The 14,199-nt window shown below is 43.5% G+C and overlaps 2 protein-coding genes across 2 annotated transcripts in view; one reads left to right on the plus strand and one right to left on the minus strand.

The window, feature by feature from the left end:
• Positions 1 to 315: 315 nt before the first annotated feature.
• On the minus strand, positions 316 to 6,068 carry SBDS (SBDS ribosome maturation factor). The gene is made up of 5 exons (XM_049904237.1): positions 5,765 to 6,068; positions 4,885 to 5,014; positions 4,085 to 4,285; positions 2,103 to 2,267; positions 316 to 1,109 (listed from the first exon to the last, which is right to left on the minus strand). The coding sequence occupies exons 1-5, from the start codon at positions 5,890 to 5,892 to the stop codon at positions 981 to 983; spliced, it is 753 nt and encodes a 250-aa protein (XP_049760194.1). The 5' UTR covers positions 5,893 to 6,068; the 3' UTR covers positions 316 to 980.
• Positions 6,069 to 8,746: 2,678 nt separating this feature from the next.
• Positions 8,747 to 14,199, plus strand: part of LOC126086485 (S-adenosyl-L-methionine-dependent tRNA 4-demethylwyosine synthase TYW1) — a 191,661-nt gene continuing 186,208 nt past the window's right edge. Inside the window, exons 1-4 of the mRNA XM_049902724.1 lie at positions 8,747 to 8,937; positions 9,764 to 9,894; positions 10,822 to 10,959; positions 12,820 to 12,921. Of these exons, the coding sequence (XP_049758681.1) occupies positions 8,934 to 8,937; positions 9,764 to 9,894; positions 10,822 to 10,959; positions 12,820 to 12,921 (375 nt within the window). The 5' untranslated portion in view covers positions 8,747 to 8,933. The remainder of the gene's footprint in view (positions 8,938 to 9,763; positions 9,895 to 10,821; positions 10,960 to 12,819; positions 12,922 to 14,199) is intronic.

Raw genomic sequence — 14,199 nt, forward strand, 5'->3', positions numbered from 1 at the left:
TTCTCCTATGGAGCAGCTGGTGGGTTTGAACTGCTAATGTTTAACAACTGCTCCACCAGGGCTCCTCTTCTGTAAAGACCATAGCCTTGGAAACCCTATGGGGCAGTTCTATGCTGTCCTATAGGGTCACTGAGTCAGAACTGACTCGAAAAGAACAGGTTTTTTAAAAAGACAGGTTTTTTAAAAATCCAGGTGGTGATCAGGACAGGCCCTGTCCTAATACTTTGCATATAAACTTTAGTCCCCAACCCTAAAAACAAAAGGCAGAGGACAGACAGGGAGCTAGGAAGCTGTCTAGAAACACAAACTACAGTGTAATAAAAATAAGAGTGGTTTTATTGATTACATATAATTTCTACTATATTAATATATATTATACACTTTGAGAATTAGAATAAATGATTTTATTTTTACCAAGAATAACTGAGATTATGGCAGCACGTTCAGTGAAAACTGTCTAAGTCCTGCACAGTCATCATGTACCTATTTTCCAGCCAACCAGGAAAGTCGTCATTCATGCCTCGGACCAGGCCACCCGGTAGTTACCCCTATATACACATCCCATTAAGCAGAAACAAGACATTCTATCTTTTCATTTCCAGCAAGTGCTTCCTCTTTGTCACACAGAACTATCCCTCAGGTAAGTGACCTTACAGTAGTAATGTCCAACCTTCTACCTTTACAGCCACAACAGCTGCCTCAGGTACCTTCCACCTTGGGAAGCTACAAAGGCGTGAAACAGCCAAGTGCCAGCATGGACTTTCTATCTTGGGTTTTCATTTTAGCCTAAAACCCCAATTTATAATGACAACCAAATTACTCCCAAATTATTATACTTAGGAAAGTCTCCTTGTGTACGTGTTTTAACACAAAAATGGAACTCATTAAATAGTCTGAAGTATTTGGCAGACCACAAAAACAAAACAACTGTCGGGAAAGAAAACACTTTAGTGTTTTAGAGCTGAAGAGACTGGTGGCTGTCATTCCAATTTCTCATCTCCTTCTTCCACGTCTTTCAAATTGAGCACTTCCAAAGAACCTTTGCCCTTTGTCTCCTTTTTTATCAGCTCATCAATTTCTCTGAAGCAGCCTGGGTCAATCAGACACACCTGAAACATTTAACACAGCTGTTTACCACGTGAAGACAATTGATACAATGGAATAAACACATTTGAAACTTCCTTGAAGGCACACACATTACTGCTTTCCGGCTCTCTGTAATACTACAGAGCTGCCGGGCAACAGCAAGAGAACGCACAGGGCATCCAGCTGGCCAGTCCAGCCTCTGCCTTTAAGCAGCCAGGTAGGCCCCCGTGACAGGCATAAACCTCCCTGCTTCACTGCGTACCCAGATTCCTCAGCTGTATGATGAGTGGGCAGCACTAGAAGACTGTGGTCCTTTTCGTACAAAAGTTCAACATTAAATTTTGTAATTCAGTGAAATTACCTCTTTCTATCCATGTTGCAAAAAGAAACATATGTAAAGTTTTGAAAATACTTGAGAACTTCAAAAAGCGTCAGATGTGTTGTCTCTTCTTAAGAGCGAACACTCAGGACACTCAACAATCCCCTCGTTTATCTGTCAGAGAAGCTTCCAAGCTCTGAAGACCTGAATTCTCAGATGGCTGAATTTACTGTCTGGAAGTATGGGGTCAGGACCCAAACACACAAAGTTTCTGTTGCTTCTCTGACATTTCTCTGGAACACTCAGTTAACTTTCAGTTTTATTTCTATCTGCTCCATGACAGAAGGCTCACTGTAAAATATATTCCTCCATCGGAAATGAATATGACCAATGCAATTTTATCTTGAATAATTTAACTAAAAAATAAACAAATGACAAGTGTGCTTAACTATAACTTAGTTTCATTTAGATCTTGATGTTTTAACCTAATTCTAGGAAAGGTGTTTCTGGAAATATCTTACTGTTCACACCTTCTAAATGTTTGTTGTATTTATGACTAACCCAAACCCCAGTGCCCTCTAGTCGATTCTGACTCATAGCGACCCTACAGGACAGAGTAGAACTGTCCCATTTATGACTAAAGACTAAACTATTTTGGCAGCATGGAAACAAAGAAACAAGAATATTTCAATCTTACAATTTCCAACTGTTGATTGTAGTCTTCGCTCTCTATGACCTTGATAAATGGCTTGAGCTTTTCTTTCAACTTCTTCCCTTCACTCACTGGGAGAAGGAACCGAAGCCTCATGTGAGCACGCTCTATCTTCATTTTCTCCTTTAACTGCTTTATTACTTCCAGAGCCTAGAAAGACAAAATTGAAAATGTTTGCAATTTCTCCTTCTGCCACATTATTTCATGAGACATTCAAAACAAAGCAGTTTCTAGTTGTATTAGGAAATGGCTTCATAAGCAATGATAGAAAAAAAACCAGATAAACTGGACTTTATCACAATGAGCAGCTTAAAAAAAAAATTATTGTGTTTTAGGTGACAGTTTTATACAGCAGATTAAGTCCCCATTCAATAATTTCTACACAAATTGTCCAGGGACACCGCTTACATTCTTCACAATGCATGAACATTCTCGTTTTCAGTTCTGGCTGTCCCATTTCCAGTAATCTCCCTGCCCCCTGACCTTCTCATCTTTGTTTTAAACTAATCGTTGACTGTTTGGTCTCATATAAGTAGATGAGTTTTTAAAACAGTGCAGTACCCATGGGTGATATTTTTTATTTTGTGAGCCCATCTGTTATTTAGCTAAAAGGTGACCTCAGGAGACAGTATGGGCTCAAGGTTTAAAGAGTATCTCAGGGCAATAGTCTTGGGAGTTCTCTGGTCTTAACTGGTCCAGGAAGTCTGGATTTTTTTAGAATTTGAGTTTCTGTTCCACATTTTAAAATTATCAAGAAAATGAAAAGATAACCTACAGAATGGGAAAAATATATGCAAATCATATATTTAATAAATAACTAATATTCAGAATATATTACTCTTATAATTTAACAATTAAAAAGACAACCCAATTAAAAATGGGCAAACAACTTGAATAAACATTTCCCCAAAGATATAAAAATGGCCACTAAGCACATATGAAAAAATGCTCAACACCAACAGTCATTACAGAAATGCAAACCGAAACCACAACGAGATACCACTTCACACAAACCAAGATGGCTATGACCAGAAAGAGGGAAAGTAAGTGTTGGCGAGGATGAGGAGAGATCGGAACCCTTATCTGTTGCCGGTGGGACTGTAATATGGTGCAGGTGTTTTGGAAAACACTTTGGCCATTTCCAGTTCCTCACAATTACCATATAGCCTATCACTTCTACTTCTCGGTATATATCTAAGAAAAACGAAGACACGTGTTCACATGTAAACTTGTAACGCAGTTCATAGCAGTATTACTCATAATAACCAAAAGGTGGCAACAACTGAAAATGTCCAACAAAATATGGTGTTATCTGCACAGCGGGTACTATTCAGCCATAAAAAGAATAAAATATTGATATGTTACAACATGGACGAACCATGAAAACATTATGCTGTGTGAAAGAAGCCTGACACAAAAGACCACATGTTGTGTGACTCCGTTTATATGCTATGTCCAAGATAGGCAAATCCAGAGAGACAAAGAGAAGATAAGTGATTCCCAGGGGCCTGAGGGAGGGGTTGTTGGGGCTAATGGCTATAGGCTTTCCTTTTGGGGTGTTGAAAATGTTCTGAAATTAAACAGTGGGGCAGAGGTGCAAAACTCTGTGAGTGTAACCTTGAAACGTACATTTTGAAACGGTGACTTTTATGGTAAGTGAATTACATACAAGTTAAAAAATCTAAAACGTGGCGTCGGAAATGACCCTTTAAAAATCCAAGTTTTACCTTTAAAGGTTTGTTTTGGATGATCTAGATAAAAATGAGAATACACATATGTGCGTCTGATCTAAAAAAGATTACATTACCTCTCTTTACAAGTCCCATCAGCACCCTGCAAAAGAGAAACAAAACCATACCCACTTGTTCCTAAGGGGTATCCCTTCATTGTAACACGCATGTTGTTTTAATAATTTCAAGGAAAAGTAACTGCCATGGTGAGTTCTGACAGCATGAGAAACCACTCACCTGCTGTTTTGTACTCTTGTTAGTTTTGACTGAATAGTGGATGTCCTTCATGGCTCTCTCAATAAGGATGACGGTGTATGGTCTCTTTGTTTCAGGATTCACACATTTATCTGCTACAATAGTTGCAATGTCCCGAAACATCTGCTCCAGCTGTGTGTGCCTTTCTTTATCGGACACTTGAACCTCTCCTTTGGTCAAAATCTGAAGGGGGGGAAAAAAAAAACCCCGAAATCAATGTCTCTATCTCTTATACACTACTTGCTTACTAACTATGGGAATTAATACTGGGGAAGAAAACGAAATTTCATCCTTTCCAGCTGCTTTGTAGGTAATGATTTAAGCTTTGCTCAAAAGAGGTACTGGATTATCATATGCTCCAAAAATCTCATTTATTTAGAATCCAGTGGAGAAGGGGAAAAGGCAATCTTAGCAAAGGGTCTAAAAAATAAGATACTTGAAAAGAAATTCTCCTTCCAGGTATAATGCATTCAAAAAACATATAAATAGACAAAGTGACATAATTTAATAGAAAGTTTAACTTCCACAGGTTTTGATGAAAAATAAGCACGTCCTGAATTATTAAAGCGAAGGTATGCAGGGCTCAGCTGCTAACCAAAAGGTCAGTGGTTTCAACCTGCCCAGCGGCTCTGTGGGAGAAACACCTGGCAATCTGCTCCCATAAAGATTACAGCCTAGGAAATTCTATGGGGCAGTTGACTCTTTTGTATAAGGTCCTTATCGGCTGGAATACCCTTGAGGATACCCAACAACAACAACATGCTGCCGCTGGAAGAACCCACCTGCTTACAGATTTCAGTCTGGTCATCTGTCCCAAAGGCACTGATGAGATCTTCCTTCTTTGCAACCTGACCTTTGGAGACATTCACAAACACTGAGTGGGTCTGCAGAACTTCATCCAGGTCTTTTTCCCTTGTGAGGGCAGGAGAGAAAGTCCTAGTGAATACACTTGAAGCTTGGACATTCATTCACATTTATACACAAGAGGGCAACGATATAAAATACCAAGAAACGATAAATACTCCTAAGTGACCATGAGAGCTGAGGAATCAATTTCAAAACTCAGAAGCCTATTTACATTCGCCTTTACTCAGTGGGCGGAGCCCTGGTGGCGCAGTGATGAAGGGCTCGGCTGCTGACCTAAAGCTCAGCAGCTTGGATGGCGCAGTTCTACTGTCCTGCAGGGTCGCTCTGGGTCGCAATCGACCCCATGGCAACGGGTTACTCCAAGGAGAAAAACACCAAGGGAACATTCTGAACCCGGGGCGGGGATGGCGAACAGGGCGGGGCGGCTGCCAGGGAATACCGATCCCTAGATGGCGGCAGCGGGGACACTGCGCACTTTGGTGAAAACACTGGGCGCTGTGACATCGGCTGGACTGTAACCACGGAAGCATCTGCAAGACTAAGCTTCAGGTTTTATAGTTATTCTGGAAAACGAACTATAACTAGGAGGTTCTTGCTGGTGTCTCTGACGGCACCAAGAAAATAAACCCCGAAACCGAGCCAACAGAAAGGACCCCCGGCTCGGGCGCCCCGCTCGGGCAGGACAGCGGCCTCTCGCGCTCCCCGCAGAGACGCGCCCCCCGTTTCCCTCCCGGGCCGCAGGCAGGCCGCGCCGGGGCTCCCGGCTCCCCCGGGGGCGAGGAGGCGCTCACTCACACGCCGCTCCGCCAGCCGACGACCTTGTTTTTGTAGCAGGCGATTTCGAAGCGCTTCCCGGCGCGCTTCATCCGCACCACCGCCACATTGGTCAGGCGGATCTGGTTGGTAGGCGTGAAGATCGACATGGTGGCTGCTCACAGGTCTCGGTCCGGCGACCCAAGGTCGACCCGCGTCCGGGCCCGAAGCCGCCCTGAGGGCCCCGCGGCGGTGGCGCAGTAACGACCGCAGCGCGCGCGGCCCCTGCTCGCTCAGGGACGGCGGCCGCCGCAAGGCGCCCAGCTGACTTAACGCGCAGGCGTCAAGTGCGGCGGCCGTCAGCGCGAGGAGACGTGAGCAACGACGCCTGCGCGCTGTGGCTTTTACGACGCCGCTCCGCGCCGTAAAGAGAGGGGTTTTCTTTGCGGCGCTTCTCTCCGCCCATGTCGGCTCGAGGAGCCATGTTTAGCCACCCGGTGGAAGCGCTCCGGCTGGCACCGTATAGTTCAGAGGTCACACCCACTGTAACCTTTTATTATGGGTAAAATTTGACGCAACGTAGAGATGTGTAACGAACCCCCACGTACCCATCACACCGCTTCCATCATTATCAACATTTTGCTATTTCCCTTTCTTCAGTTTTTCATTATTTTAAAGCAAATCATAATATGGTTTCAGCATTAAATACTTCAGTATGTTCCCTATCAGATAAACCCAACAGGATTAACCACACTTTTCTTAATATCATTTAACAGCCAGTCCGTAACCCTAAGTCATGCCTTTTTACACTCGGTTTATTCCAACTGGGATCCAGAGCCTCACAAATTGCATTTCTCCTATGAGTCCCTTAAGCCTCTTTTCCAATTTAATGATTTTTACATGTATAATTCAGTAATGGAAACCCTGGTGGTGTAGTGGTTAAGTGCTACGGCTCCTAACCAAAGGGTCAGCAGTTTGAATCTGCCAGGTACTCCTTGGAAACTCTGTGGGGCAGATCTACTCTGTCCTATACGGTTGCTATGAGTCAGAATCGACTCCACGGCACTGGGTTTGGTTTGTTTTTTTTTGGTAATTCAGCAACACTGATTGCATTCTGCATGTTGTACACCTATTCTCGCTATTCTTTTCCAAATCATTCCACCACTCTTGTTGTTAGGTGCCATCCAGTTGGCCCCAACTCAGCGACCCTGTGTACAACAGAATGAAACACTGCAGGTCCTGTGCCATTCTTACAATTGTTATGCTTAAGCCCATTGGTGCAGCCATTGTATCAATACATCTTGTGGAGGGTCTCCCTCTTTTTCGCTCTCTACCAAGCATGATGTCCTCCTCCAGGGACTGATCCCTCCTGACAACTTGTCCGAAGTATGTGAGACGTAGTCTCACCATCCTTGCTTCTAAGGAGCATTCTGGTTGTACTTCCAAGAGATTGGTTTGTTCTTTTGGCAGTCGGTGGTATAGTCAATATTCTTCTCCAACACCACAATTCAAAGGCATCAATTCTTCAGTCTTCTTTATGCATCATCTAGCTGTCACATGCATAGGAGGTGATTGAAAACACCCTGTCTTGGGTCAGGTGCACCTTAGTTTTCAAGGTGACATCTTTGCTTTTCAACACTTTAAAAAGGTCTTTTGCAGCAGAATTGCCCAGTGTAATGTATCGTTTGCTTTCTTAACTGCTGCTTCCATTGGTATTGACTTTGGATCCAAGTAAATGAAATCCTTGACAACTTCAATCTTTTCTCCGTTTATCACGATGTTGCTTATTGGTCCAGTTGTGAGGATTTTTGTTTTCTTTATGTTGAGGTGTACTCCATTCTGAAGGCTGTGGCCTTTGATCTTCATCAGTAAGTCCTTCAAGTCCTCTTCACTTTCAGCAAGCAAGGCTGTGTCATCTGCATAATGCAGGTTGTTAATGAGTCTTCTTCCAATCCTGATGCTGAGTTCTTCTTCATATAGTCATATAGCTTCTTGGATTATCTGCTCAGCATACAGATTGAATAAAAAAAATAGATATGGTGAAAGAATACAACCCTGACACACAACTTTCCTGCCTTTAAACCATGCAGTACCTCTTGTTCTGTTCCAACAACTGCCTCTTGATCTATGTCCACCACTATAAACATAAATTAAATGTCCCATAAGCAAAAATTCTCCTTTTTCTACTTTCTCCCACCCCTCATAATCACAAATAATCTTTGGTTTCTACATATTTGCTTATTTCATGGAAGTGAGATCATACAGAATTGATCCTTTTAATGACTTATTTTGCACAGTATGATGCTTTTAAGATTCATTCATGTTGTGGTACATGTCAGGACTTCATTTCTCTTTATGGTTGTGTACTATTTCATTGTATGGAGATACCACAGTTTGTTTATCCATTTTTCTTAGAAACAAGGACAGAGAGACTTCATCCCACATACTTTGGACATGTTATCAGGAAGGAGCAGCCCCTGGATAAAGACATCATGCTTGGTAACGGGTCTGCAAAAAAAAAAAGGAAGACTCTCAAGGAGATGAACTGACAACAGTGGCTGCAACAATGGGTTCAAATATAATAATTATTACAAAGATGGCACAGGACCGGGCAGTGTTTTGTTCTGTTGTCCTTATGAGTCAGAACCCACTGGGCCAGCACCTACCATCAACATTCATCCGTTGACAGACATTTGGGTTATTTCCATTTTTTGGGCTATTGTGAAAAGTGCTATAATAAACATTGCTGTACAAGCCTCTCCATAGGTCTGTTTTAGTGCCCCCCTCTGCCACCTTGCTTCAGCCGCTCATTTCTCAAAGAAACTGCTCCAGGTCCTTTGAACAGCATGGCGGCTGCCCACTGTCCCGCCAACACCCGAGTTATGGGCGGTGCTTCCTTATGGACCCGCCCCTTGTTCCTTGCGCCAATCAGATAGGGACCAAGAACGCTCCGGCTTCCAAACCCAGAGATCTGGGCGGAGCTTCGCTCTGAGCCCGCCCCATCCGCCTTTGAGCCAATCGGACTGGGCCGCCAGCGCTCCGGCTTCCCTGCCCGGGAGTGGTATGGCTGCCCCCAGGTCCGGGGCCCCAGGCATGCAGTTTACGCTGTGCGACGGCTGGGGCTGGTTCTCGGTACCTTCGGCGCCCCCCAGACTCTTCAGGTCCCAGGTCCTATTCTCCGGTTAGGTGGCAGGGCCTGGGCTCTGAGAACATGGGTAAGGTTCCCCCGCGGGCAGGGGTCGTGAGGCGGGAGGGGAGGGGACCGTTTTCTGGGACCCTGCCCGGTGGAGTGGCGTCCTCGGCTCTTCTCTGGGGTTGTTGCCCTTGTCCGCCCCGGACAGCCCCCGCTGGGAGGAACGGAGGACTGAACCCGCCTTTAGACCTGGCTTTTGCCTCTTGAACCTAGTAAGTGAGTTTAGAAGGAAGCTTCGCCTCTAACCCCAAATAAAAGAGGAAACTGTCCTCTCCGCTCCTCACCCCCGTGTTTTGGGACGTTTGATCCTTCCAGGGTACAGCAGCATCTGTAAACCCCGCAGTTTTGATACTGCTCCCAAGTTCAACAATTGAAGCTAGGTTCCTGGGTGTATCTCTTCAAAACATGGGGCGTGAGGTCAGTTATTTGAGAGCTCTTCACAGGTAGCCCCGGGTCCGTAAAAAGTAAAATTAGGAAAAATTTTACAACTCTTTTAAGGTTTTTTTATGGAGCAATCATAACAAAGCTAAATGAACTCGGAATTCCACATTTTCATTTTATGTTCTCTTGCTTTCCAATGCTTATGTCCACCTGAAGATACAGTTTCATGTTCTGCTTTTTTGTTGGGTTTGCATCATCATTATAACTTGGTCACGTTAACGTACAGTGTATTGTTCTTATTAGAGTTGATTTTCTATAGGTTTCTGTGGTTTTATTTTTTTCACTCTTAAAATACGGATACACTTTTATATATGTGACTTTCAACAAAACTGTTATCGTAGAATAGCAATGAACGTTGTGTATGTAGTTTTTAACAGAACTTTGTGTATATGTTGTTTTAAATTTAGACCCTTCTTTGGATACGTGGGACTTCTCTTCACCTTTGGTATCATTGTGGATAAACAGATTTTACATATATTTGGGCTTTGCTTTTGGCATTAGCCTTTGGATTTGTGTCCAGGTTGTCCTTAAGAAGCAAGTAAGTGGAGTTATTTTTTTTTAAATAAGATATTTAGACATCACATTTTGTGGAGAATTTAGAGCTCAGAATTGCTAAAGCTTCCAGAAAAACTTAAAGGAATTTTAAATCACTTTCATTTTTGGTCCCTAGACAATTTTTTATGCCTAAAATTTTTCTAAGTTATTATGGATTAAGGATTAAGTTATTTACTTTTTCTTTGATGGGCTGTGGTTGTCTCATTCTTAAGATACAGGAAGATTTTGTAATGAAAAATTTAACTTTGTGGGAGCCCTGCTGGCATAGTGGTTAAGAGCTCAGCTGCTAACCGAAAAGGTTAGCAGTTTGAACCCACCGGCTGCTCCTTGGAACCACTATGGGGCAGTTCTACTCTGTCCTATAGGGTTGCTGTGAGAAGGAGTTTGGTTTGTTTTAGCCCTCTCTGTCCTTCCTGTTAATTAAGGATAGAAAAAATAAGTTCCCAATGTTATTCCACACATTATGAATGAAAGTATGTGCAGTTGTACTCTGGAGGGAATGGGAATCACGTCTTAAGAAATGAAGAGTCTTACCTTTGAAGGACCTAGTTATACAAAGGCTGGTATTTGAGGAAGGAGCCCTGGTGGTGCAGTGGTTAATTTCCAGCCTGCTAATTGAAAGGTTGGTGGTTTGAGCCCACCAGTTGCTCCGAGGGAGAAAACACTCGGTGATGTACCCTCCTAAAGATTACAGTCTGAGAAACCCTATGGAGCAGCTCTTCTCTGTCCTGTAGGGTTGCTATGAGTCGGAATAGACTTGACGGCAACGGGACGGGTAATATTTGAGGAATACAACCAGAAAGATTAATAGAATAATAAACTGGGTTATTATCTGCTAATTTTCATCCCTACTGAAGTTGGGAAAAGATTGAGATTTGATAGAGAATATACGCAGCTGTTTATTTTCAAGGACAAGAACTCACAGGAGAAATCTGTTCCAAAAGCCACGTGGGATCTGATGACAAATGGTTCTGTCTCCCATCAGAAGAGGGAAGTCTTTGTGTCTGGAGTGAAGATTTTCTACGGTTCCCAGACTGGAACAGCAGAGGTAAGAATTGTATGTGATGTTTTTCCTTGGGTTTCCTGACTTGAAACAATTTCCTGAAAAGTGCCCTTTAGCAGTGAACTGAATTGATCTGTTCGTCTTCTTTAGTCTTGTTTTTCTTCCCTTTTTCCATCATACGTTTTTTGTTTCGGGGATGGCGGGTGGGTTTTAACTCTTGTGCCCAATTTCAGCTGGTTGATGCTGCCTGGTGGCCACAGCAGGATGGGGAGAGTTCTGAGTCCATTGTTGACGCCTCTGGGCATAGGACCAGGGGGCAGGGAAAAGAGAAGGCAGCAACCTTGTCCAGGATGGGCCCCAACATCTACTTAACGAGATACGTTTTCACTTCCAATAGTGTTAAAAACGTTAAAGGTAGACATTGAATGCGCTTAAACTAGACGTAGCTGAAAGATGCTTCCCAGTCTCTGACTGTATATAGGTGCGTCCTGCTTCTTTGTTACAAATGTCACAGCTATCTTGTGCTTTCTAGGAAAAGATTCTAAGACAGGCTAAGATGAAAATGTATTAAAAAAAAAAACCAAGGACTCATTTTGATTTTACACACGCTTAAGGAGAGGATTTTACTGCTCTCTTGTGGATGTTGTTTAGAATAATACTTTTTAGGTTTTCAATACTACAGTTACATACTTTGCTTTGTATCATAGTTGAAGGTTGCTTATTTAATTTGACCTTAAGCAACAGAGGTAGGAAACTGGAAGAAAGGCAGAAAGGCGTATGGAACAGCCAAAACAGTCTTTTTATGTTACTCATATTGTTGTTACTAGCTGTCGTGAGTTGATTTCAACTCATAGTGACCCCGTGTGACAGAATACAGCTGCCCCATAGGGTTTTCTAGGCCATAATCTTTATGGGAGCAGGTTGCCAGGTTTTTCTCGCACAGAGCTGCAGGGTGGGCTTGAATTGCCACCCTTTTGGTTAGCAGCTGAGAGCTGACCCATCTGTACTGCCAGGGCTCCTTTTGTTACTCAGAAGAGGCCTCGCTCAGAGTCTCATGATGAAAAGTACTCTCCGAAGAACCCCTGTCAGGACTTTGGTTTTTAGCTTCTCTGGTGGCTATTTAACTGTGTAATTTACTGATGCTGCGTTTCAACGTTTATCAGCTTTGTCGTAGTTAGTTGCCGTCAGGTTGGCCCTGCTTCGTGGCAGCCTTAATACGAGGTGTTGCCTGGTCCTGTGCTGGCTGACTCTGAGCTCAGAGGGTCTCTGGGGCCTTTGGGGCAGATGAACTCCCGCCGGGGCATTCTCCCACCTGTCAGCCGCTCCTCTGTGCTTTCTCTCATCCAGAAAGGTGTTAGCATTTCTCGTTCTGTACTGACCTTCTCCCTAGTTCATTCTCTTCACTTCTCACTGTTTCTTTTTGAATTTCTATATGTTTATTCTAGCGGGACAAGCAGTTAACTTGTCTGAAAGCCAGTATAGGTATTTTAGCCTCATAGGCCCTTATATTGGCAAAGTTCAGGGTCAGCGGAAAAGAGGAAGACCCTCAACAAGGTGAATTGACACAGTGGCTGCAACAATGAGCTCAAGAATAACAGCGATTGTAAGGATGGCTCAGGACCGGGCAGTGTCTCGTTCTGTTGTGCATTAGGGTCGCTATGAGTCGGAACCGACTCCATGGCACCTAATAACAACAATAACGCCCTTATAGAGTGAGAACAATTGTTGAATGATTCATCTTTATGATGTTGCTTGAGAAAATGATAAAAGTAAGAATAGTATTTGTGTTTATGATGATATGTCAGCTAGTTGGAGAAGCTTTTCGTGAGGAATGGTACAGTGTAAAGGAGGACTGTGTTCTGCTCCTTTGGCTTATTGAAGACTTCATTTGATTTTTCCCGTTAGAGATTTGCAGCGGTTCTTGCTGAAGCAGTTACCTCCCTCGGTCTGCCTGCAACGATTATTAATTTGAAAGACTGTGAACCAGATGACCACCTAGTGGAAGAGGTTGGTAATTGTCTGATTTTTTTCTTCAGTCAAAACTCTCAAATTTAATTGACCTCCTCTTTTCGGCGATAAATATCATTTCAGAGTAAATTGAGTTTTCATGCTATGGAATTTCAGTTGTTTGAGTTTTCAGTGTGAATCAGAGCCTTTCAATGTATGGTTTACGTTGATTCTAAAGTGGGTGGGCCTGCCCTGCCGGTATGTTAGATTCTCCTGGGGTGGGGGTGGGTGTGGGAAAGTGTGGGTGGTCTGATGTCTTCTTCCACCACATGGTATCTCGTTATAAGGTGGTTATTGATGGCAGTGTTCTGTGCATATGAACCATGTGTGAGCTGACTGGAAGGTTGAGAGCCACTTTTTAGAAGAAAGAAGATGGGTTTTGGAGTTAGACAATCCCTTATTAGCTGTGCGACCTAGGTGCCTTACTTTATGTCTATGAGGGCTTAATTTCTTCACCTGAAAAATGCTTCTCCCATCTTCCAGTTACCGGAGTTTTTTGTACTGACATGGTTCTCAAGATATGGTCCCTGAACTAGTAGTATTGGCGTTTCCTGGGAACTTGTTAGAAATGCAGATTCCCAGGCCCCAGCCCCGTTGAGTCAGGTGGGACTGTTTTAACCAGTCTTTCAGATTCTGATGTGGCTGAAGCTGGAGAAGCACTTGGAGCAGGAGCTGGTCTGCTTTTCCTGTAAAGGGCCAGAGAGTAAACAGCCAGCTCTGTGGGCCATGTAATTACTCAGCGCTGCCACTGGAGCACCAAACCGTCGTAAACCCCCCAAAACCAAACCCGTTGTGATCACGTCAGTTCTGACACATGGTGACCCTGTAGTAGAACTGCTCCGTAGAGTTTCCTTGGGTATAATTGTTACAGGAACGGATCTCCAGGCTTTTCTCCTGTGGTGCCCCCAGCTGGGCTCAAACTGCCAGCCTTTAGGTGAACAGCTGCTCACAGACTGCACGCAGCACGCAGGGACCTAAAATAGCCATAGACGATATGTAAACAGATTTGTGTTCCAACAAAACTGCATTTGCAAAAATGGGTGCTGAGCCAGATTTGACCTGTGGGCTGTAGTTCACTGGCTCTTTCTTACAGGATAAAGCTTTACCTGTAACTCAGTCTGTTTCTTTTTACATGAGACAATATGTTGGAGTCCAAGTGAGTGAGCTTGAATCTACTCTTAATTGTTTGTGAAAAACTATTGCTGCACTTTGATACTTTATTATCAGTAAGATTACTTGTGGAGAGCTCAGGTGGCACGGTGGTTAAGACTGCTAACT

Source organism: Elephas maximus, chromosome 12 (genome assembly GCF_024166365.1).
Source record: "Elephas maximus indicus isolate mEleMax1 chromosome 12, mEleMax1 primary haplotype, whole genome shotgun sequence".
Classification (NCBI taxonomy): Eukaryota; Metazoa; Chordata; class Mammalia; order Proboscidea; family Elephantidae; genus Elephas; species Elephas maximus.